The sequence below is a fragment of the Phalangium opilio genome, unplaced genomic scaffold, assembly GCF_054372755.1.
Source record: "Phalangium opilio isolate 3A_F unplaced genomic scaffold, DU_Popi_V2 ptg000041l_1, whole genome shotgun sequence".
Taxonomy (NCBI): domain Eukaryota; kingdom Metazoa; phylum Arthropoda; class Arachnida; order Opiliones; family Phalangiidae; genus Phalangium; species Phalangium opilio.
Window position 1 is genome coordinate 7,832,259 of NW_028324165.1, and position 23,930 is coordinate 7,856,188.

At 35.0% G+C, this 23,930-nt stretch overlaps 3 protein-coding genes and 2 long non-coding RNA genes across 9 annotated transcripts in view; 4 read left to right on the forward strand and 1 right to left on the reverse strand.

The window, feature by feature from the left end:
* The first annotated feature begins 872 nt into the window (after positions 1-872).
* agt (O-6-alkylguanine-DNA alkyltransferase) lies at positions 873-3,654 on the forward strand. Of its 2 annotated transcripts, XM_089835476.1 has the most exons (4): positions 873-1,045; positions 1,121-1,313; positions 1,384-1,544; positions 3,179-3,654. In XM_089835476.1, the coding sequence occupies exons 2-4, from the start codon at positions 1,156-1,158 to the stop codon at positions 3,433-3,435; spliced, it is 576 nt and encodes a 191-aa protein (XP_089691602.1). In that variant the 5' UTR covers positions 873-1,045; positions 1,121-1,155; the 3' UTR covers positions 3,436-3,654. The 2 variants fall into 2 exon arrangements, with proteins under 2 accessions (XP_089691602.1, XP_089691601.1); XM_089835475.1 differs by lacking the exon at positions 873-1,045 and having other exon boundaries at positions 1,052-1,313.
* Positions 3,655-4,224: 570 nt separating this feature from the next.
* The window catches only part of LOC149679720 (uncharacterized), a 109,003-nt gene continuing 89,297 nt past the window's right edge, over positions 4,225-23,930 (reverse strand). The window contains exons 1-2 of one of the 3 annotated variants that reach the window (XR_016365880.1): positions 4,971-5,692; positions 4,574-4,853 (exon numbers count right to left, since the gene is read on the reverse strand). This is a non-coding gene — a long non-coding RNA (uncharacterized LOC149679720). The other 2 variants (XR_016365879.1, XR_016365878.1) reach the window with 2 other exon arrangements.
* On the forward strand, positions 5,920-6,843 carry LOC149679721 (uncharacterized). The gene is made up of 6 exons (XR_016365877.1): positions 5,920-5,977; positions 6,041-6,108; positions 6,182-6,286; positions 6,359-6,394; positions 6,546-6,572; positions 6,643-6,843. It is a non-coding gene; the product is annotated as an uncharacterized LOC149679721 (long non-coding RNA).
* LOC149679722 (uncharacterized) lies at positions 7,594-9,183 on the forward strand. The gene is made up of 6 exons (XM_089835546.1): positions 7,594-7,804; positions 8,323-8,390; positions 8,467-8,571; positions 8,630-8,665; positions 8,735-8,761; positions 9,090-9,183. Exons 1-6 carry the CDS (start codon positions 7,720-7,722, stop codon positions 9,108-9,110), a joined length of 342 nt encoding a protein of 113 aa, XP_089691672.1. The 5' UTR covers positions 7,594-7,719; the 3' UTR covers positions 9,111-9,183.
* Positions 10,877-13,819, forward strand: LOC149679723 (uncharacterized). 2 transcript variants are annotated; one of them, XM_089835744.1, is made up of 6 exons: positions 10,877-11,162; positions 12,515-12,582; positions 12,648-12,758; positions 13,146-13,169; positions 13,639-13,662; positions 13,783-13,819. In XM_089835744.1, the coding sequence occupies exons 1-6, from the start codon at positions 10,910-10,912 to the stop codon at positions 13,801-13,803; spliced, it is 501 nt and encodes a 166-aa protein (XP_089691870.1). In that variant the 5' UTR covers positions 10,877-10,909; the 3' UTR covers positions 13,804-13,819. The 2 variants fall into 2 exon arrangements, with proteins under 2 accessions (XP_089691870.1, XP_089691871.1); XM_089835745.1 differs by lacking the exon at positions 10,877-11,162 and adding an exon at positions 12,092-12,221.

The window sequence follows — 23,930 nt, forward strand, 5'->3', positions numbered from 1 at the left end:
ACGCTACCCGTGAAATCCAACTTAAGAAATCCGAAATTAATGCTGATTTCGAAATCAAATAAAAAATCCGAAATCACAAAATCAGTAAAGAAATCACAAAATCAGTAAAGAAATCACAAAATCAGTAAAGAAATCATAAAATCAGTAAAGAAATCATAAAATAAGTAAAGAAATCATAAAATAAGTAAAGAAATCATAAAATAAGTAAAGAAATCACAGAATCAGTAAAGAAATCGTGAAATCCATTACGAAAAATTCACGAAATCCAAAATCCAAAGAAATCACAAAATCCGACGAAATTACGGGGAAAATCTCAAAATCCGAGTAAGAAATCATAAAATCAGTAAAGAAATCACAAAATAAGTAAAGAAATCACAAAATCAGTAAAGAAATCGTGAAATCCATTACAAAATTCACGAAATCCAAAATCCAAAGAAATCACAAAATCCGACGAAATTACGGGGAAAATATCAAAATCCGAGGAAACCACGCGAAAAACCTCAAAATCCAACGAAATCAAGGGAAATATCGCAAAATCCGTCGAGATCACGGTAAAAATAGCAAAATCCGCCGGAATCACAGGAAAAATCTCAAAAATCGATGAAATCCATTGGATTTTATCGAATTATGAAATCAAACGAAATCCGACGAAATCAAACGAAATCCGAAGAAATCAAATTGGATTTCGAAATACCGTACACTTTTTCCAAAACGACCGACCCCTCGTAGAGTCGTAGTGGCCTCAAAACTGCATACAGTTCAATTCAGCTCTTGGGCGGATCGAGCCCTATTTTCTCGGTCAGCCAATAGGTATTGCCATCTAACGATATAAAAATGCGCATTAAGTTAGAAACGCAAGCAGACGATGGACCGTGAATAATTCCATGACAAGAGGCTTGTGTTTTTGTTGTCGTACGTTATCATTCTGATATAAATTTCGATAAGTTTCAAAGGGTTTACAGTTTGATACTTGAATTCGGTCTAAGGAAAAGTTTATAAAACCTTCCAGATCTTAACTAAACGTTCAAAATATCGTCGATTAAAGGTTTAATCCGTGTTTTTAATGTCATTCTTTCGGAAACCAAGGCTTGACGTAAATTTGTTGTTTTATTCATGATAGTCCCAGCGATTTTGGCTGCCAAACAGGCCTCGAAAATGACAAAATCCGCTAAAAAGACCTGTTGTCATTATGGCCCCACAAATACATACATCGTTTCCAGTCCAATTGGAAATTTGGTCATAACAAGTTGTCCCAGTGGATTACATACTATTCATAGCCAAAAAGTTGACAACACTATAGACCCTGTGCCAGAGTAAGATATGCTTAATTATTTATTCAATAATTGCATTAATTTAATTGATTCTTTGGGTTAATTTAAACAGCCAAGAAGTAGCTCTAATTCAACAACAATGGCAGGACAATGGTTACTCATACAAACCAGCATTGCAATGTGTAGAGTGGCTCAGCATTTATTTCAAAAATCCCAGCGGTATTCAGATAGCAATAAAACCGCCAATTTGCACCTCTATAGCAAATGATAAAGGTAATTTAAAAAATATCTCAATGTGATAATCTTGAAATTTAATTTTTATTTTTTAATGTCAAAATTTGATTTTTAATGTCAAATTTTGATTTTTAACGTCAAATTTTGATTTTTAACGTCAAATTTGATTTTTAATGTCAAATTTGATTTTTAATGTCAAATTTGATTTTTATTGTCAAATTTGATTTTTTATGTCAAAATTTGATTTTTTTATGTCAAAATTTGATTTTTTATGTCAAAATTTGATTTTTTATGTCAAAATTTGATTTTTAATGTCAAATTTTGAGTTTTAACGTCAAATTTTGATTTTTAACGTCAAATTTGATTTTTAATGTCAAATTTGATTTTTAATGTCAAATTTGATTTTTATTGTCAAATTTGATTTTTTATGTCAAAATTTGATTTTTTATGTCAAAATTTGATTTTTAATGTCAAATTTGATTTTTTATGTCAAAATTTGATTTTTTATGTCAAAATTTGATTTTTTATGTCAAAATTTGATTTTTTATGTCAAAATTTGATTTTTAATGTCAAATTTTGATTTTTAAAGTCAAATTTTGATTTTTAACGTCAAATTTGATTTTTAATGTCAAATTTGATTTTTATTGTCAAATTTGATTTTTTATTGTCAAATTTGATTTTTTATTGTCAAATTTGATTTTTTATGTCAAAATTTGATTTTTTATGTCAAAATTTGATTTTTTATGTCAAAATTTGATTTTTTATGTCAAAATTTGATTTTTTATGTCAAAATTTGATTTTTTATGTCAAAATTTGATTTTTTATGTCAAAATTTGATTTTTTATGTCAAAATTTGATTTTTTATGTCAAAATTTGATTTTTTATGTCAAAATTTGATTTTTTATGTCAAAATTTGATTTTTTATGTCAAAATTTGATTTTTTATGTCAAAATTTGATTTTTTATGTCAAAATTTGATTTTTTATGTCAAAATTTGATTTTTTATGTCAAAATTTGATTTTTTATGTCAAAATTTGATTTTTTATGTCAAAATTTGATTTTTTATGTCAAAAATTTGATTTTTTATGTCAAAATTTGATTTTTTATGTCAAAATTTGATTTTTTATGTCAAAATTTGATTTTTTATGTCAAAAATTTGATTTTTTATGTCAAAAATTTGATTTTTAATGTCAAAAATTTGATTTTTAATGTCAAAAATTTGATTTTTAATCTCAAAATTTGGATTTTTAATCTCAAAATTTGGATTTTTAATCTCAAAATTTGGATTTTTAATCTCAAAATTTGATTTTTAATCTCAAAATTTGACTTTTAATCTCAAAATTTGATTTTTAATCTCAAAATTAACTATTTTAATCTCAAAATTTGATTTTTAATCTCAAAATTTGATTTTTAATCTCAAAATTTGATTTTTAATCTCAAAATTTGATTTTTAATCTCAAAATTTGATTTTTAATCTCAAAATTTGATTTTTAATCTCAAAATTTGATTTTTAATCTCAAAATTTGATTTTTAATCTCAAAATTTGATTTTTAATCACCAAATCCAATTTTTAATAACAACATTTGATCATTAAAACTTGAATTTGGTTTTAAGTCCAAAAAATTCATACATTTTACATCCCAAAAATCTATTTTTTTAATTTAATTTTTGAAGGTCCATTTCATCAGAAAGCGTGGCTAAAACTTCTTTCGGACATTCCAATTGGTCAATCGATATCGTATTCGAATTTAGCCAAACTTTGTGGCAGTTCCGGAGCCAGGGCAGTTGGTTCCGCAATGAAAAATAACCCCATCATGATTCTAGTTCCGTGTCACAGAGTAATTAACGCTGACGGAACAATTGGTCAATATTCAGGAGGAGGTCCAAAGATTAAAAAGTGGTTATTACACCACGAAGGAGTCACGTGCTGATTTTTATCAACAACAACAAAAAAAAAAGATAAATAAAAAATTATTCTGAAAAATTAACTTCAAAGACAAAAAAATTTTAAAAGTATAAACTGCGAGCGACCATTGTCATTTAAATATGTGCATTTAACAGTTAAGGGAATATTTATAGTACCTTATATTGTTGTATCTGTATAATGAAGATGTGTAATTAATAAAAATAAAAATTTATTTGCATAATAAGATTGACTATATTTCCTTAAGTTTTTGTACTGGGGTTTTAACTTGAAGGAGAGAGTAATGGAGTGGAAACCCCCATATCTATAGCGGTGCCTTTGTACCCCCACCTAAGGCACCGTAGTCCTCCCATCATCCGCAGCGGTTAGGTAGGGTCGTGCCAGACGAAATTGTAAAGGACGCTCCCTCTATATCAAAAATAGAAGCTAGTTCTCATTCAAATAAAATGGCGCTACGCGGCAGCACTTAGCAATCGCCTACCGAAGGGTAGGGGCGTGCGCGAGGTACACTGGGACTCTGGGAGAGATACGGTGCCGCAGGTCGCCCATCATCATTTCCAATCCATCTGACCTCCCTTATCCCTGATTTTAAAGGAGATACAAAATAAGTATAGGAGAGACTGTACCTGTACCGCCATCTATGGCAACCAAGTCCTCCTAGATGCCTTGGCATTTTTGCAATTCAGTATGGCGTCATGTGTCTTAAAAAGATTTTTTTTTTACTGGAATTAACATTAAGTGTAAAATTAAAAAAAGATATTTCTCATACTAATAGATTGGCGCTAGGTGGCAGCACTTAACAATCGTCTCTTCGGAAGGGTAGAGACTCGGAGAAATGAGGTAAAATGGAGTGGAAATTATGATGGGTGACTTGCGTCACTGAAACTCTCCCAGTGTACCTTGCGCACGCCCCTACACTTCGGAAGAGGCGATTGTTAAGTGCTGCCGCGTAGCGTCCTTTACGATTTCGTACTGTACGACCCTACCTAAACGCTGAGATAACTTCGGTGCTGTTCCGTAGGCGGTGGTACAGAGGCGACGTTATAGATACGGGGTTACCACTCCACTCATCTCTTCTTCAAGGATCGCCCATCATCACTGCCACTGCATCTTACTTCTTTTCCCCTTGATAAATCTGAAAATCGAAAGAATATCGTTAGGATTAACTACCAAATTAGTAATTAGGCGTACATCTCTTTAAGTGCCTTGGTTTATATTAAAACTAATTTTTACTTTAATTTTAGGCCCTATCTATCAGTATAGAGAGATTTCAGTTGGCTGCGTAGTACGTCACACCCTTCCAAGTCCTACCACGGGTTTGGCAGCCATATTGGTGGGTTTTAGCTTTCCTTATGCAATGAACCCACCAATATGGCGGTGTAAATTAGCTCACATATCTTAGCTCCTCCTCCAAACGAAAGCTCTCTATTCAACATAAAACAAGTCCTGGATTTAATCTCTCATATTTTTTTAAACTAAAAATATTAGGTCTATAGTATAAAAAAACTGTTTAACCATAACCCTATAATTAGGAATACATACAGCTATTAGGAACCATTGTGCCCTTATATCTTCCATGTTAATTTCTATGCGGCTTTTGTGGGCGGGGCTTGAGAACTTACTATCCGTCACGTCTCATAATTCTGATGCCGTCTTTCTGATTGTAGTTTCATTGTTTGGTAACAACGTCAGATCCTCGGCGCATGCGTAAGATGCAACTTAAATTATTCACTTGCGTAAAATTCGTCATACATAAGAAGCTGCCTAGATACGTACAGAAAATGGCTACGCAATGATTCCTATTAACTGTATGCATTCCTGGGTATAATTGATTTGATTCTATAAAATCAGAGAGAATTTAGAAGGGGAGTAGAAGGCCCCCCCTTTGACTCTATTAAACGTGATGACGCCCAAACAAGATGTCGCGTTGAGCTTTTTGGGGTAGGCGAGTTTCCGGTCACGTGTTCTAAAATCTATCTATTACGAACGCATCATACCGGAAATCGACCAGCCTAGATAACGTTTAGCAGACGACGTTGCGCTACATTCCAAACCACCCCTTCCACTCCCCTTCTAAATTCTCTCTGATAAAATGCCCATCATAAAAGCCATCTTGCATTGATATGGCTAACCCATTTCCTTAGTTAGTTAATTTCAAGGTCCGTATTTAAATCGAAATTCATCCTTATATCAAACAAATTATATTAAACAATAAGTGAAAATAATTCAATTTTCAAAACAATAGGATAAATAATTATATTATATTTAAATTATGATTATCTAAACACACTATTAACCATGCCAGGAAAAATCGCTGAACAAAAAACGACCTTCCCAAGAACAAGTTAAATTTGAGGAAATGCCTATTAAATATAAATGGTCAATTAAACTTTAAGATACTATATAAGACCAATCCTGAAATTGAAACTTTTAAAACGATTTAAATCTCAATATGAAGTTTCTAAGTTTAATTTCAATCGCTGTTGTTTTAGTCTGTGTTCAAGCTGGAAGCATGGAAGATAAGGCGAAAGCTCGAGAATGGTTTTGCAGTAAGTTAAATAGTTTAATTTTAAATTAATTATTTACGATTAAATTAAGTTAATATCGATTAGAAAAGGCATCCGAGTCAAGTTTTGCTGTGAAAACTTTCGATTGTGTTAACAAAAATTTTAGTGATGAGGTAAGGGATTGTTTAATTAAGCAGTTAATTGAGATTAAATTAATTTAATTCAATTTAATTATTTATTTATTAGAGTAAGGCAGCTTGGGGTGTCTGTAGAACTAGTATCGAAACCGAACCAATGGAAGACAGCGCTTTCTTAATGAAAATGTGCATGGATCAAAATATGTCTGATATGGTTTGTGATTTAATTTATAATTTTAGTTTAATTTAATTAAGATTAATTTAATTTATTTATTTATTTTGGTAGGCCATGAATTGTTGGATGCAAAGTGGAAAGTTTCCAGTGAGTTTTTAAGCATTTTCTATAACGCTAACACCAGGGGTCCCTCCTATGCATGGCTGTAAAATTTACCCAATAGTACCCCGGTTTTAGGTTGAAGTGTACAATAAACATTTTCTAATAAATTTTAACATTTTCTGAAATTATTTTTCAGCCTGTTGAAAGTCTAAGAACCTTTGGTGTAAGTAACTAATTATTATTCTACTAATCCTCATTAAATTTAATTAACAATAATTATCCCAATTTTTCAGGAATGCGTTATGCATCTTGGGTGAAAACAGGAGCTAAGTAGACCAATATATTCTTAAACTGTATACCATGTGTTAAATAAACTGTAGCATTATAAAAATAAGTTTAAGTTTCTGATTTATAAGTGATATGAAAATAAAACTTTGAAATATAACCCATTGTTACAATTTTAGCTGTTTAAACCTTTAATATTTCCGAGTTGTTTAACAATAGAACTACAAGGTCCTCAAATTATATATCAAACAATAAAATATACGTCGAAAAAAACCCCAATATATTGGGGGTACAAATTTGTACGCAGTCTGGGCTTGTATTTGGTTAGCATATGAGTTATTTTAAATTTTATAAAGGCAGCATGAAAGGTTCAAACTAAATGTTAAAATGGGTTCAAAATAACTGATCATTTGGGAAATTACATACAGAGAAACCAACACACAGGGCTGAGTCAGGCATTGGGGTATTCCTCCTCATGACAAGAAGCAACACCAGATGGAGCCCGAGTTCACTACAAGCGGGAGGCTAGCGACATCTAGCGGTACTTCTTGGCTACAGGGATAATACCCAATGGTGGCCTCGCCCCAGAGTGTTGGTTTTCCGAAATTATCAATGTAAAAAAAGTTCTTGTTGTTATAACCAGGTGGCGCCTAAAGCTTACGCCCTACCAAAAACAGGGGTACTATGGGTAAATTTTACGTCCATAGGGCCTCTCGTGATACCTCTGTAAAGTTACTATGCTATTCCTGAACTAAGCTTTCTATCTCCAAAATTATACGATATGTTTTTACCCAGCTTAACTACGAAATTGTACACCCGTTATCCTGAGAGATTTTTTTATTCTTCTCTTGAACATAATGAAAGGTGGAAATTTATGTAATTCTATTGTAAATAGTATCATTCATATAAATAAACGTCGAAAATATATGTAAATAACTTTAAATAGGCTTGTACAACTGTGTAAATCTTTCCAATTAGGTCTAATATGTATATTGAATCGAATTTGTATAAATATGATTGAAACGCCATCGAAAACATCATTCATTCTTTGATTCCTAACTCAAAAGTTTTCAACTTTAAAGAAAATGATGAAGTATTCTCTGTTAGCCGCTTTCGCACTTGCCTTTTTGGCTTACGTTAGTTGCGATGATGACATGGAGAAACTTTGCGGTGAGTCAGCAATTTTTTTAAGCCTAGTTTTAATTTAGGGCATAGTTACAGTTCTGACCAAGAAACATTCAAGTATAATTTGTAGCTTAAACTTGTAATTCGGATTAGTAGGAAATAAGTTCTAAACGATATTATAATCTAATGAGGAAATAGGCTTAGGAAACTTGATGTTCAGTTGTAGAAATAGGCTTAGGAAACTTGATGTACAGTTGTAGAAATAGGCTTAGGAAACTTGATGTACAGTTGTAGAAATAGGCTTAACGAGAATATCCATAGTCTTTTTAGAATTAAGACAAAGAAATGACTTTTGCAGCTACTTATAGGCCTCGGGCAGGATCAGAAATAATGGGATTAGGCTTAGTGATTAATAAACAAGGCTTAGCTAGTTCGTGAGAGCAAACTGCATCATCGTTAGTCCTAGCTATTTTCCAGCTAATTAGCCAAGTCTTAACTGAAAATTAGGCTTATCTATATCGTAAATAGGCTTAGGAATAACATTTTTATCAAAATTTAAATAGCTAAGGCAACTGATGAAACAAAAGCTGCGGCAGTTTTGAAATGTTTCAAAATGGATCCTGAGTCAGAGGTAATTTAATTAATACAGTCTTCATTAACATAATTAACCGATATTTTACTAAGCCTTTGTCTAACTTTAAACGCAGGACATGAAAAGCTGGCTTTACTGCAAAAAGGAATTAGGCAGCGCTGATATTTCTTGCCCAAAGTTCTTAATGAAACTATGCGAAGACGAGAAAATGTCCAATAAGGTATGTTAAGCGCAAAAGTTAATTTAAGTGTAAATATTAACATAAATTTTTATATCAGTTTGATGAATGTGCCGAGAAACGCTTCAGGAAATTGGTAATGTTAATTAAGTTCAATTTAAATTAAACAAATTAACGTTACGATATTTAATTTCACTTATTTCAGACCGAAGAGGAGATTAAAACCATTTCAGTAAGTTGAAACGTTAATTTAAATTTTAAAACAAAGCCTAAGCCTAGTTATTCTGATAAACCTCAAATTTGGAAGCTAAATTAACCTTATTTTTGAGAACAACCTAAACCTAAATTGACCTTACAGTTGACCAGAGTATAACTTAAGCGTAAATTGACCTTAAATTTGACCACAAAACAACCTAGACCTAAATTAACCTTACTTAACTCTAATTTAAAACTCAAGCCGGAACCCTAATTTAACCCTAGTTTTGAAAATGAACCCTAAGTCTAATTCAACACAATTTTCCAAAAACCTTTAACTTTATATATATTTCTGTTAATTTCAGGAATGTGTCCAGAAAATATAAATGTTAACAAAATAATTTATACACTAATAATGTATAACATTTGTTAAAAAAATAAAGTTATATGAGTTAATTATTTTGTGGCTCTTATTTTAAAAAATAGCACGAATAATGGTATTCAGGTTTTCTCAAACCATTTTCACCTTTATAGTCAACATTCTACAGAAAATATACTCCATTCATTTTGAAATTACCAACTGAAGTAAAATTATAAGGCATAATACGTTAATCCAGGGATAGATTTAATTTTAGAAGTAGGAATGGAGAACGGTTAGTATTTACTTCAGTCCGACTCATAGCCCACCCAGTATAGAGCCCCTCCCTCTGGTTCGTATTTACTTCAGTCCGACTCATAGCCCAGTATAGAGCCCCTCCCTCTGGTTCGTATTTACTTCAGTCCGACTCATAGCCCAGTATAGAGCCCGTCCCTCCAACACGTAACGAAAAGTTTAAATTACCATATTGGCTCAGTTTTAAACTACGTTTTGATGACGTTGCTGACGGGGACGGCGAAAAGAACCTAATTCCTTTTTACCTCTGTCGCTATGACCCGCCTCTTCTTTCATACCCCTCCGTCCCGTGGAAGGGGGTCGGGGACTTTGACGCGCGCCCAGATTACTCTGTTCTCCATTCCTACTACTACAATTAAATCTATCAATCATAATGAGGAACAATGAAATTCCTATTAGCTGTCATAAGATATGTTCCATAAGTTTGTCACTGATTACTGAGAGAGATTATCATGAAGTGACGTAGGTGAAACGTCATAGATTCGAGGTAAAGCAATGCCTACGGAGGCGCTGTCAAAGGTTAGTAATGCAGACTAAATAGGAAGATGGACTTCAAAACAAAGTGTAGCAACATCTCCCTTGTCGCTCCCGAACTAGCTCGAGCTGTAAGTCGCTAGCATACTTTTGGAACATATCTAATAAACTTATGACACTATGTATGTTTTCCCGCTTGTGACAATACATCCCATTTGACAATCAGAGGAGACTTAAAACATTGTCATCTGAAACAATATCGCAATATCCTTGAAAAAAAAATTGTCTATTCTTTTGATTTCAATAAAAAAAGTTTCAAATGATATTTTTTCAATACCTTCTGGTATTTAAAGCAAACATTTCGCAATTTTGCGGTAAATATGGGGTATTATATTGCGATCAATCATTCCTATTTCTATTTTTTTATATTATTTGAGCTGTCATACTTATCCGTGATTAAACAGCTGAGCTAAACAAACGGTAATATACCAAAATATATTCTAAAAGGAAAGGGATATTCATTCAATCGAAACAGTAAAATCAGAAGGGGATAATAGAAGAAGGATGACACTCAGTATCCTCTCAATACCAGGAGTTCATACCGGAGTGAAATACATAACACGCGGGCTATGAAATTCGCATTTGTAGACGCCTGACGTCACAAAAACCTCTCTCCTCGTCTCTAAAATCAAATTTGGGGTGGGAAGCTCTTACCGGTTACTAACCTCGCCTCTCATTTCTTCCAAGGGACTCTGGGTAAAAAAGCTTTGATCACATGAACTGCTCTGACCAATCGAAAGCCTTCTTACATTTTGTTTTTGTAAAGACTAACTAACATAGACTGGCGACACTAATATTTTACTGGCTTCATAGTGCAATAGAAAAAATCTTCACCCGTTCTCTGTCTTGTTGGGTTTCCCTAAAGAAGCCTGTCTACCTAGCAAAAAGGCTAGCATTCTATAGTTTTGTGGGAGCTGAGCTCGGATACCGTCGAAAATAAGCTGTTAGGGTTAAAGTTGTCGGTATCGGACTATCGGCATGGCGTACGTAATTAGGGATAAGATTACATTAAATAAGTTAACGCAGTGCAACTTTTACCTAAGAGAAGATCCAGTAAAGTATAAAAGTCAGTCTACTCAAACCGTTCAAGTTACTTCTTTTAAACCTAGTACGCCTTCCGAGTTAAGCCTTGGCGTTGTTTACAAATCAAGCCAAGCACGAAATGTTAACGTTGGAGGCAGAATTAAATTTAAAAACTTTGAAGAAAGCTTAGTCAAAGTTCCAACCGAAGGTAAGTAGGCCAGTACATTGCGATTTGGTGTGAAATGAAACTTAATTAACTAACTACAGTAAATAATTTTACTTCCATTGCAATACCGATCTCAGCTGTTTAGCAGACGATATAATTTCAAATTTGTAACAGGATCTATGATTGGCCTATTATCCCGGAGCCTACCCCCGCCCCTAACGCTAGGTGTCGCTTTTCGCGCTTTCAATCACATTCCTATGGTAGTATTTGATTCTCCCACTAGAGAGCGTAAAGGTATCGCGGAAACGTCACGCGTCGGTAAATGCGCGCCACTATTAGAGCTCATTTCATCACTCCGGTATGAACTCCTGTCAATACTTTAGTTATGTAACATGATTCTTCCCCCAGGGGAGGGAGCCCTTTTTGTTAATTTGCTCTCTCGCTCATCAAACTTAATTAAGATTGGTAACTATCGCACTGTGATAGAGTGAATTCTAAAATTACTGTTTGGTATTTACTAAATCCTCAGCAATCAATTAATCCACAAACCTTGATTGTCTTGACGTAGGACAAAAATGCACCTTAGCAAATAGTTAAGCAGCGCTAATAGAGTAATGATGAGGGGGAACTATTTACATGGCGTATGTGATTCGGTTTATTAATCTTGCTATAATAAATGTAAAATGATGTTGGGAAGAATCATGTTACAATTACTAAGGCCGCTTTGTGCTGGTACACTTCTCTCGAAGAGAAGTATTGTAATATACTTCTATACTAGCCTAGTAAAATGAATATTGAAGAAATATAAGCAGAAAAATTACTTCTATGCTAGTAAAATGAATATAGGAGAAAAAATTGTAATTCTGGGATAACACTGTCCTTTAACAAAACAAATATTTGTCTACAATAATATCCCAATATATTTGAAGATATAAAAACCTGATAGTTTATTTTTTAAATCATTATTACAATATCGTTTCTAAAGATAGCCAGTCATGAGGCTTTCAATTCAAATAACCGGAGTTTTTGTTCTAGTTTTAGCTAGTTCCATGATTCATATGATTCATGCGCAAAGAACTGTGCAGATGAATATTTTGTGCTGTAAGTAAAGTTATAAATGATAGATATGAACCCTGTTCGACTTAGAATATACAGGGTGTTTCTGATAAGTCTGGTGGCATAAATTAAGGGGGATGTTTATTCTTTGGGAAATCGATTTTGAGTCGAAAATGTTCTATACTTCTATCGCCTCCATTTTGTTTACCACAAGGGACACTCTGTTTTCGAGTATTTTACGGATGACCCCTCAAATTTAATTAGGAAACTGATTAAGACAATGATATCTAATTTAATTCTAACAATGTTCTCAGTTCTTAAATGGGTTATTTTTCCAGCTCACATGACAAGCGTTGAGAAGGCTCGTAAAGTTTTGAACTGTTTCAACATTAAAGCAGGCTCTGCGGTAAATATTTGTAAACTCATTTAAAATTAACTAAGAATAATTAATTTTAATTAATTTATGGCAAGGATGAGAAAAAATGGGATGATTGTTTCACTAAAGTTGGAATTCAAACTGGACTACCATGCCATGAGAGATACTTCAAGACATGCCAGCTAAACAACGCAAAAGCCAAAGAGGTATGGCCATAAAAGGAATACATACAGCTACTAGGAATCATTGTGCTCTCATATATCTTCAACGTTAATTTCTATACGGATTTTATGGGCCGGGCTTGAGAACTTACTACCAGTCATGCCTATTAATAATTCTGTACATCGTCTTTCTAACTACGATTTCATTGGTTGGTAGCAGAGCGTGGTCGGGTGCCCACGCAAGGTGCAACGCGCAGAGAGATAGATTATTCGCCAGGTAAAATTCGTCATACATTATGATTAGTCTATAGTTCTTTCCAGAAAAAAAGTTGCGTTGGGAAAATGGTTAGTACACAATGATTCCTATTATCTGTATGCATTCTTGATATAATTAAATTAAACATTTAATAATATTAGAAATTTTAATTATAGTTTGAAAGCTGCGCTCGACCTGACGTAAGTTTAAATTTAAAATAATACCAAGAAGTGATATCTAGTTTATTTGGGAGAAGTTATGAATTCGCCGCATTTCCAGCTTTATCTCCAGTACAAACGAATAGTAGGTCCGGAGTTAATCCCCGCCTCTAAATTACAACCAGCATCTCATTAGTTCTTCAAAACTAACGTCAGCGCGGCGCAAATGACGAAAAGTCTGTATTTTCCGCCTGAGGAGAGGCGAAATAGCCCGGCCTCCTTTTACGTCCCCCCTTGTATTTTGAAAGGGGGACTGGGACTATGGCGCGCGAATACTTGGGCATCTTATACCTTCTTCCTATTAAACTAGATATCACTTCTTGATAATAAAAATCAATGTTCCGTGGTCAACACACCGGAATCTATTTTAGACCTACCTCTATTAAACAAAAATCTTTAACATGTATTATTTCATTACAAGTAAACTATTTATTTTAATTTCCATTTATAGCGTTACGAAAATCAACGTTTTAGGGTAATAAAAAGTTTTATACCTCATTTTAAACTAACTTTAACAAGCGTAGAGCAACTCCAAATTTGATGTACTTTACCAATTCCAAATTATTAACTTCTTATTTTTAAATTTCATTAACAGGATTGTGTGGACCCAATCTAAACAACGAATTAAAATGAACATAAAACTGATATGTAAAAATCAAGATTGAAATAAAATAAAATAACTGTTAAATAACAACATTTTCGACTTTCGAAATTTCCCTACAGATGGCAGTACAAGCCATGAAAATCATTATAAAACTAAAAATAATATAGTGCCATGGATATTACAAACCATTATAGGGGACGGTAAATTTAACTGGATTGTGAGAGTCTCATTCAAACTTTGTCCACGTGCAAAAATACGTAATAGACCATTTGGATGTAACTGAGAGGGTAAGACATGGGGGTAAAACTTTGCCTTCCATCTCGCTTTTTGGCGCCTGCGCTGTAGTCTTTTTGTATCATGAGATTGCATGCGCAGAGACGGATGGAAACGTATCAACCCCCTTGTACGTCCTAATACTGAGGGTTGCCTACCCCCTTTATAACATCGAAAAGGTCTATAAGGTGAATGAGCTAATGTTTTCCCCCAAGCTCACTGCATAATTTATTAGCCTGGCCGCAAAAAAATACTACTTTTCTAGTCCTCTTTTGAATTACAGTCATTGACAGTTTCTTATGTTACCAATTTGTCATGGAAAAAAGGAATTCGAACCAAAGTAAATTAACAGGAAGTTTTGCCTTACCAATGTTCGTTGATATGGATGGTAAATTCCACTCACGTGATAGCTCAACCGAGGCTTAACTAAGTTATACAAGTTTAAAACATAGACCTTTTTCCAAAGGTAGATGGGGCCGAAGAATCGTCTGCTTGATATAGGGTTAAGACTTGGAACATTGATAGGGTATGCATGTGAAACCAAAGACCTTAGATAGGGCTTTAGTGTCACCAGTCCTGCAACGAAGTCCTTTAATTTGAAGCCATACCTCACGTCTTTAGATAAACCACATACCAATAAATGTTATGTCTTAAGAAAATTAGGTGGTCCAACGCTACACTCTTCTGACTTTTGAAAACAGTCCATTGGTTCAAATCCAATAATAACCTCTGACTTATCTACTTTTCATTTAAAGAAACTGCTAGCGTCAGATTCGTTATTAGGGTGCTTTGCCAACCACTGGTCTCGCGATTGAAGTCTGATAGAAAAAAGAATCAGGCCATTGTCAAGTAACAAGCCAAGGCTTAAAAAGAAAGGGGTTTCTTTTTTCTGCCCAGCTGGCTTCGTCTGCTAGAGCCTAAATGTGGGTCAACAAGGAATTTAGAAATCTAGATTCGGCACGAAATCTGCCTACCGAGTGTTGAAAAGAATGAAAAAAATGTAATTAACGAAGTGTTCGGGTAAGGTCAAACAAGGGTCTCGTTAAAAAAGGCTTAGCGTCTTTTGTTGTTGTTTTTTTTTTAATTTTCTATTTTGCATAGGATATATTAGGGTTAACAAAATAGAAGCCTTTAAAGTTTCTAAACCTTAAGAAATATATTATGATTGGGTTAAGGTCATATATATGTTCATATTTGTGAAAACCACAACTGACCGCTGTATCACCAAAACCCCTTGGTTCATCTTAAGTAGTAGATGCTTACTTAACCAAAAGAGCTTCTTTAATTAGCAGCCATCTTGATAAATGGCGGCTAGATAAGTTACTGGTGGTCGCCCATTTCCGCACAGTTTTATTTTTCATACCTTAAAAACCAATAGCCCGTTTCCGCACACTTTTTCATAACCCATTTCCGCACAGTTTGCAAAAATAAAAAATAAATAAACCTTGAACTTATGCTGCCTGCCCATTGATCCGAAAATAGCCAAAATGTGAGGTTTTATGATTGTAATATTTTCGATGCTATTTAACGATAGATTTATTATTAATGCTCGATTTACTTATATTTTTAACAAAATCACACTTGGTTTAATGCTTACGTCTATCAATACACTTTTCTATATCGATAGTGATATTGCAATGGTCAAATCACAAGTATAATAGCATGCCCCTATTGTAGCATAAACTAACCTAACCTAACCCAACCGAACCTAACCAAATCTAACCCCAACGGAACCAAACCTAACCCTAAACTATATCTATAGTGAAATTGCAATGGTCAAATCAAAAGTTTAATAGCATGCCCCTATTGTAGCACAACCAAACCTAACCTAACCCCAAACGAACCGATCCTAACCTAACCTAACCTAATCAACAAGAAAATAAAAATGTTTTATTTGCAAACGGTGCGGAAATGGGTTATGGTAAAAAATGGTGAACTAAAATTTCAATGTGAAAACTGTGCGGAAATGGGCCATAAAAAGTGTGCGGAATTGGGCTATGATTCTCGAAAAATGTGCGGAAATGGGCATCCTCGAAGTTACTAAGGGGCTCAAGAATACATATAACCAGAAATAATATAAGAAACCTCCCGTGACGGATAGCAAGTCTCAACCCCCGCCCACAAAACCCGCATATAAATTAACATGGTATATATATGGGGGTACAATGATTCCTGTAAGTTGTATGTATTCCTGATATAACCATTTACATTTAAATATTAAAGTACATACTATCAGTGGCGAAGCAAGAGAATTTCAATGTACTTTAATAATAAAATTAACAAGAAACATATTTTAGACCCTCTTTCCCAAATATGGGTCAGTAAGAAAAAGTTGTAACAAAAAGTCTGGGCCTAAAACATAAGCCCATCATGCTCTCCATAAGTATGTGTCGAAAGGATATTTGATACGAGAACGAATCCTTTATAAAGGGAAGAGGGGCGTTTCGATCTGGTGTCGAATTTGCGTCCTTCACGATTCAGTACCATACTATACGATCAGGGATAGATTTAATTTTAGAAGTAAGAATGGAGAACGGTTAGTATTTACTTCAGTCCGACTCATAGCCCAGTATAGAGCCCCTCCCTCTAACACTTAACGAAAAGTTTAAATTATCTTATTGGCTCACTTGCACTACGTTTTGACTACGTTGCTGACGGTGACGGCGAAAAATCCGTAATTCCTTTCTACCTCTGTCGCTATTACCCGCCTCTTCTTTCAAACCCCCCTCCGTCCCGTGGAAGGGGGTTCGGGACTTAAACGCGCGCCCACATTACTCTGTTCTCCATTCCAACTTTTAAAATTAAATCTATCCCTGATACGACCCTACCTAAACGCCACTGAGGATGTTGGGAGGTCTTCGATGCCGTTCCGTAGATGGGGGTACAGAGGCAACGATATAGGTAAGGGGGTTTCCACTCCATCCCTCTCTCAAGCCCTAAGGTAGACCCATACTTATGAAATACAGGGTTACGCAATCTATCTAAGGCTAAGGTTGAATAGTTCAGACAAAATATTGATGAGCTTGAAGAGGGCATGCAGCCTTTCAGAATTCCTTCTTATGTAAGTTTTTTTTTCTTACATAAGAAAAAGGCGGGAAAACGGAATAAAGTTTTTCTAGCAATTTGATTATGTATAACGTAAGCCGGAAAATCCCTTTTCTAGCCAAATAGGACCCACTTGACCTACTTTAACGGGGGAATTTCCCTCCGTGTTTAACTTTGAGTATTTGAACTAAATAATAAGCTATTTGGAACTATTATTGTCTGTTCCGATATTTGCAGTCAATTAAAGTTTGACCTAAAGAATAAAATTTCAATTTCTAGAAGTTGGGTCAAGGGTTATTTGCAGTAAAAAACCTTTTTAGGTTAAAGATGAGTTAAATAAGACACTTTTTGGAACAGCATGTAATTAATTTTAGCAGGGATAGATGTAATTTTAGAAGTAGGAATGGAGAACGGTTAGTATTTACTTTACAGTCCAACTCATAGCCCAGTATAGAGCCCCTCCCTCCAACACGTAACGAAAAGTTTAAATTATCTTATTGGCTGCTCACTTAAACTACGTTTTGATGACGTTGCTGACGGGGACGGCGAAAAATACGTAATTCCTTTTTACCTCTGTCGCTATGACCCGCCTCTTCTTTCATACCCCCCCCCCCTCCGTCCCGTGGAAGGGGGTCCGGGACTTTGACGCGCGCCCACAGTTACTCTGTTCTCCATTCTTACTTCTAAAACTAAATCTATCCCTGATTTTAGATATTAAAATTAGGTTTATTGTAAACGAAAAATTTAATTTCAAATTCGTTTTTAAAATTTTCCTTAATATTATTTTGTTTATTTTGATTTTTGATAATTCAGTAATATAAGATTTAAAATAAATATCACGTTTTAAATTTTGAAATAAATCCTTCAAATTATTTCGAAAGATCTGAGTATCAGATTTCTGAAACAAACACAAACACTTCACAACTTAAACAATTCCATAGTTGAAAACGAAAACACAGCTTGTAGGATCGTGTTAATCACTCTCAGATTTTATTATATCGTTAAGGGTGCAGCGTGTACATCGATTACGCCGAGTGATTACCCCTCGATTTTGTCCTATATTTATAGAAGTATATTAACCCTTGACCAATAGCTTTCATCATTTTCATGTTATTTTATATTTTTAGTCTAAAAACAAAGACAAGTCCAAAACGTCTCGTTCAATTTGACACGCGCTTCGTTCTTAAGCTGTCTACCCCACAAAATCCGCCCTTCCAATTTAAAACTATAGTTCCAGGAGCAACAAAGCGTTTCCCCTTATACCAAGGAGTACACTATCGCGGGAAAACAGGCCCTTTTCTAGAGTCGGGGGGGGGGGGGACAACTTTTGGAAAATCGATTTCCCTGAGTTTTTCAGGTTTGTTCCCAAATATTTCCCGGAATTTTCCAGGTTTTCCCCAAATAGTTCCCTGAATTTTCCAGGTTTTTCCCAAATATTTCCCTGAATTTTCCAGGGTTTTTTCCCCATATATTTCCCTGAATTTTCCAGGGTTTTTTCCCCATATATTTCCCTGAATTTTCCAGGGTTTTTTCCCCATATATTTCCCTGAATTTTCCAGGGTTTTTTTCCCCATATATTTCCCTGAATTTTCCAGGGTTTTTCCCATATATTTCCCTGAATTTTCCAGGTTTTTTCACATGTAGATAGTAATAACAACGGGAGTGGTATTCTATAGTTGAAGCAACCCCTTCTGAGCAAACTTACTCAAACCTCACAAATTTCCCTGATTTCCTTGAGTTTTACTAAAAAAATCTAAATTACCAAAGTGAGTTTTTCGTCAACTATTTTTTTCCTGAGTTTTCCAGGTTTTCCCTGACCGCAGGGTGACCACAACAAAGCCTTGAAAAAAATATAGGAAAATAGGAAATTTTCAATTGATTTATGGGAAAATATAGGAGATGTTTCATTAAAAAAATAGGAAAATATAGGATATTTGCCATTGAAAAAATAGGAAAATATAGGATATTTGCCATTGAAAAAATAGGAAAATATAGGTTTCAAGTGATTTGGAATTAATAAGACAGGATTTTCAAAACAAACTGAAACACTAATAAACAATTCAATTTAAAAAGATAAAATAAAATTCGTTAGCCAGATACCTCATCGAAATGGCACCCGGGGGCCGAGATAATGTGCGCCCGCTTAAGTCAGGAAAAAAAAAGGAACAGCAAATGTTGCTAAGGCTTGCTTAATTACTCGGTCCCTGTTTGTCGTAGCCCTTATTTTTTAGTATGGTTGGATGGGGGACAAATTGGACTATAATATACTCAAAAGACATCCCCGTATCTCTAGTAGAAACAGACTTATGAGCCTCCAAAGTTGGGTGTAATGCTATTCCTATGGAGTGTATGTTTTTGAACATTTTTCTCAATTACTCGGCAAATTTTTACTCGATCCCCAAGTTTTTAGTATGGTTGGATGGGGAACTCAATGCGCCCCAACAACCCTTGTGCTCGAGAGCCAGTGCCCCTCGGCCTCCCCTTTAATCTGGCCCTGACTAAACTAAAACCACCATCTGAAGCAGACGACAAGATTTTTTTAACTCTATTTTTTCCCGTTTCCCCATACATTTTTCATGGAGTAATTTTATCGTAGTGAGAATTATGTTTCCTGAAAAGTGCCTTACATTGCAGCTAATAGCTCCATGGTGGCAGGCTGACAGCATGGATTACTAATACAAGCTAAACGTTAGCTTGTATTATTAATCCTTGGTGGCAGAAATGTAAAACTGCATTCATGTCTGTCACACTTCAAAATTTTTGAGTGACATCTACTAAAAACAACAGTGAGCGCGCGCAAAATGTGAAAAGATTTCGAAAAATAGGAAAATATAGGAAAATTGTCTAAATTATAGGAACTTATAGGAAGGTATCGAAAAAATAGGAAAAATTATAAAATATAGGAATTGTGGTCACCCTGTGACCGGATATGCCGCCTCTCCTTTTGGAAAACGTATTAATTAGGCCTATCAATAACTCCCTGATAAATGTTTCATTACTCATAGATAGTTACAATAATAGTCTATTGAAACTTGACCCACGCTTTATCGCCGAAACCAACAACACAAAAAAATACCAATCATTTCCGTATCATCAAATATATAGGAAACAATTCTGTACTTCCGAAAGCCCACAACACTATATCAAGAAGTGATATCTAGTTTATTAGGGAGAAGGTATAAGATGCCTAAGTATTCGCGCGCCATAGTCCCAGTCCCCCTTTCAAAATACAAGGGGGGACGTAAAAGGAGGCCGGGCTATTTCGCCTCTCCTCAGTCGGAAAATACGTAATTTTCGTCATTCGCGTCGCGCTGACGTGAGTTTTCAAGAACCAATGAGATGCTGGTTGTAATTTAGAGGTGGGAATTAACTCCGGACCTACTTTTGGACTGGAGATAAAGCTGGAAATGTGGCGAATTTATATCTTCTCCCTAATAAAATAGATATCACTTCTTGATTATATTAAACCTTACATACATCAATGAAGAAACATCTTGGGGGATGAAACCGCGGTCTTAGAAGATATCTAGGTCATTTCCAAAATAAAAAAAAGTCATTTTCTAGAAGTTCTCCCGACGCTCAAAAGTGGGTCACAAAATAAAAAAAACTCATATGTTGAGAATCAGACGGTCATGTTTTAAACTTTACGTTTCCTTCGACGGAAATAAACATAGGTTTGTTGTACGACTAGAAACGATCCTTGTTAGAACACGCAATTAAAATTGTTCGACAGCCATGTCTAAATTAAGCCTTAGTGGATTTTAATAGCTTTGGGGAATATGATTACGTTATAAGTTGATGACACTAAGTCTCCAATGAAATGAGTAAAAAGGTTTTCACTAAAGGTTTCTTTTCGTTCCCCCAGTGTTGACAGTAAGCCGAGAGACTTGACCGCAGAGAGGAAGGCTAAGGCCCACTCAGACCAGAGTAAATATAATCTTACGTTCCTGTTGGTCGCCTCGTTAATTTCATATCGCTCGCGTCGGCACGTTCATTTCCCTGTTCATACATGATAGCAAACGACTTATGACGAAACGAGTCGCGTATATGTTGATTTTTGAGCCAAGACTTTTGAATATTAAAATAGCTGCTCATCCAAAATGACAAATACAGCGCAAAGAATCCTAAAACTTTTCATAGTATCGTCTGCTAAAGCGTATGTAGATCACTCGATCAGGCGACAGTAACTTAGGCATGATCGAGTGAGCTATGGCTATAGAAAAGGCTCCAACTTCGGTGGAGCCATCTCGGCAGACACTGAATCCCGATGAAATGGCAAAATATTCAAACCATAAACCCCCAAATATTTTACGCAGTCGACAGTCGTTGACACGTGTCTATCTAAGCGAGCAAAGTGACTTCACCGACGTGAACATAAGATTTTAGTCTATAGTCTGAATGGGCATTAACTCTTCGCGATATCAGAAGCCAAAACAAAAATCTCTGTGACGTCAACAGGTCTGTAACGACGCTGTAGGCGTAAGCGCTATGATGATGAATGCAGACTTATTATTAGACGTAATAAACTTATGTCAAAGTTTACTAAAGGTTAGTTGGTGTTTAGGATGTTATTACGTTTAAGTAGGTCAAAGTTTATCATGATGATTTAATGGCATTTACGACAGTGGACAGCCTCTAGAGTCTGGAGACGGAAATTATACGTTGAATATTTAATGTTGTTTAGGTCTAGATTGAACTAAGAGCAGAGGTTGTAGCCCTAACTCTGCTTTAAATTTTTCATTACTTTCTTGTAGTAAAATAGAAAAGCTTGAATCTTTTAGAGTAATATTAAATTACGACCTACCGACTAAATTCATTTTGAACTTTAATTGTTAAATTGGAATTATTTTTAAATATTAACACCTGGGATAGAGTTAATTTTAGATGTAAGAATGGAGAACGGTTCGTATTTACTTCAGCCCAGGTAAGAGCCCCTCCCTCCAACACGTAACGAAAAGTTTAAATTATCTTATTGGCTCACTTAAACTACGTTTTGATGACGTTGCTGCCGGTGACGGCGAAAAATAAGCAATTCCATTTTACCTCTGTCGATATGACCCGCCTCTTCTTTCATACCCCTCCGTCCCGTGGAAGGGGTCCGTGATTTTGATGCGCGCCCCTGCACTTTACTCTGTTCTCTATTCCTACTTCTCAAATTAAATCTATCCCTGTTAACACATATTAATTAATTTAAACATAATTCAAAATTCGGCTCTAGTATGTTTCTTTGATTGGAAGTTTGTTCAATGTGATCTACACAGTCACAACAACTTGAACAATAACAACAAAAAAATCAATATGACGATCTCTATGACAACAGTTTAATTTAAAGACCATCCCTAAACTTCACGTGAAAATATTCAGGAATGTTTATATCCCGCCGAGAATATTTAGGCCTAAATCCTAAAATACATTCTGAAGTTTTTGTGTGACGTTCCCATTTTATTGACGTGATTAACAAGGCCCTAGAATCGTACAAAAACAACATACACTAGTTGACACTGCCCCATATAACAACACGGAGTGATGAAAACTCGTAGAACAACATATTCAATCATCTTAGTTGAAGCTAAGCCTTATCCGGGCCTAATACTCTCCCTAGTCGAAGACTCGAAGTAGCAAAGACATCAAAATATTGAAAATAAAAGGGCAAAAACACGAAGAAAAAATAAGCTATTTTGACAAATGCCCGATCTCTTTACGTCGACTCTAGCTAAGCCTTTGCCTGAAGGGAAAAAGTGTAGGCCGGCGTATGATACGACGTAGTATTTATTTTTATCTAAGCCTTGGTTCTTGTACACGCAGTCGTTAGCCTAGTTTTTTGACGGGATTGGTGAGAGATATCTCTGCTAGTATATTTTTCCATCTTAACTCTTTCTCTCTCTCTTTCCAAAGTGGTAATACTTCCGGATAATAGGCCGATTGAAATTGGGCATCTCTCTCTTTACTGAAAAAGCTACCCTCCATTTTTGTTTACATTTTGTGCCGCCTTGAATTCTAAATTAGTTTTTTTCCTGCAATTTTTCTCGTACCAGAAACTCAAATGATATTTTACGATTCTAACATTGAATAGTAGGTTTTGAAATAAATTTTGAGTCGAAAATGTAACTTCTATTGCTATTTTGTCCTAAGGGATACCTTTTTCAAGTTTTGATTGTGGAGTGTTTTGTGGATGACCCCTTAATTAAATCAGCATTTTATTTCAGTTTCTTACTTAAATTTAAGAGGTTATCCGTAAAACACTCATGTACTTCGGTCGTCTAATTACCCAACGGTCCCAACCTTTTTGGAACACCATAGGTTTCAATTTCAGATAAGATCATAAAAAAATTATTAAATATAACCAGGGATAGATTTAATTTTAGAAGTAGGAATGGAGAACAGAGTAATCTGGGCGCGCGTCAGAGTCCCGGACCCTCTTCCCCGGGACGGGGGGTATGAAAGAAGAGGAGGGGGTCATAGCGAGCGACAGAGGTAAAAAGGAATTACGTATTTTTGGCCGTCCCCGTCAGCAACGTCATCAAAACGTAGTTTAAGTGAGCCAATAAGATAATTTAAACTTTTCGTTACGTGTTGGAGGGAGGGGCTCTATACTGGGTGGTCTATGAGTCGGACTGAAGTAAATACTAATTAGCCGTTCTCCATTCCTACTTCTAAAATTAAATCTATCCCTGATATAACTTTATAATCATGTTTATGTCATTAACACCATAAAAGATATAATGGACTTCCTATACATCTTTTAGAGAGTAAACAAACTTAAAATTTGTAATAAAATCGGTACTATCTTGGACCTCCCGTGGCCAAGTTGCTTATTTCGG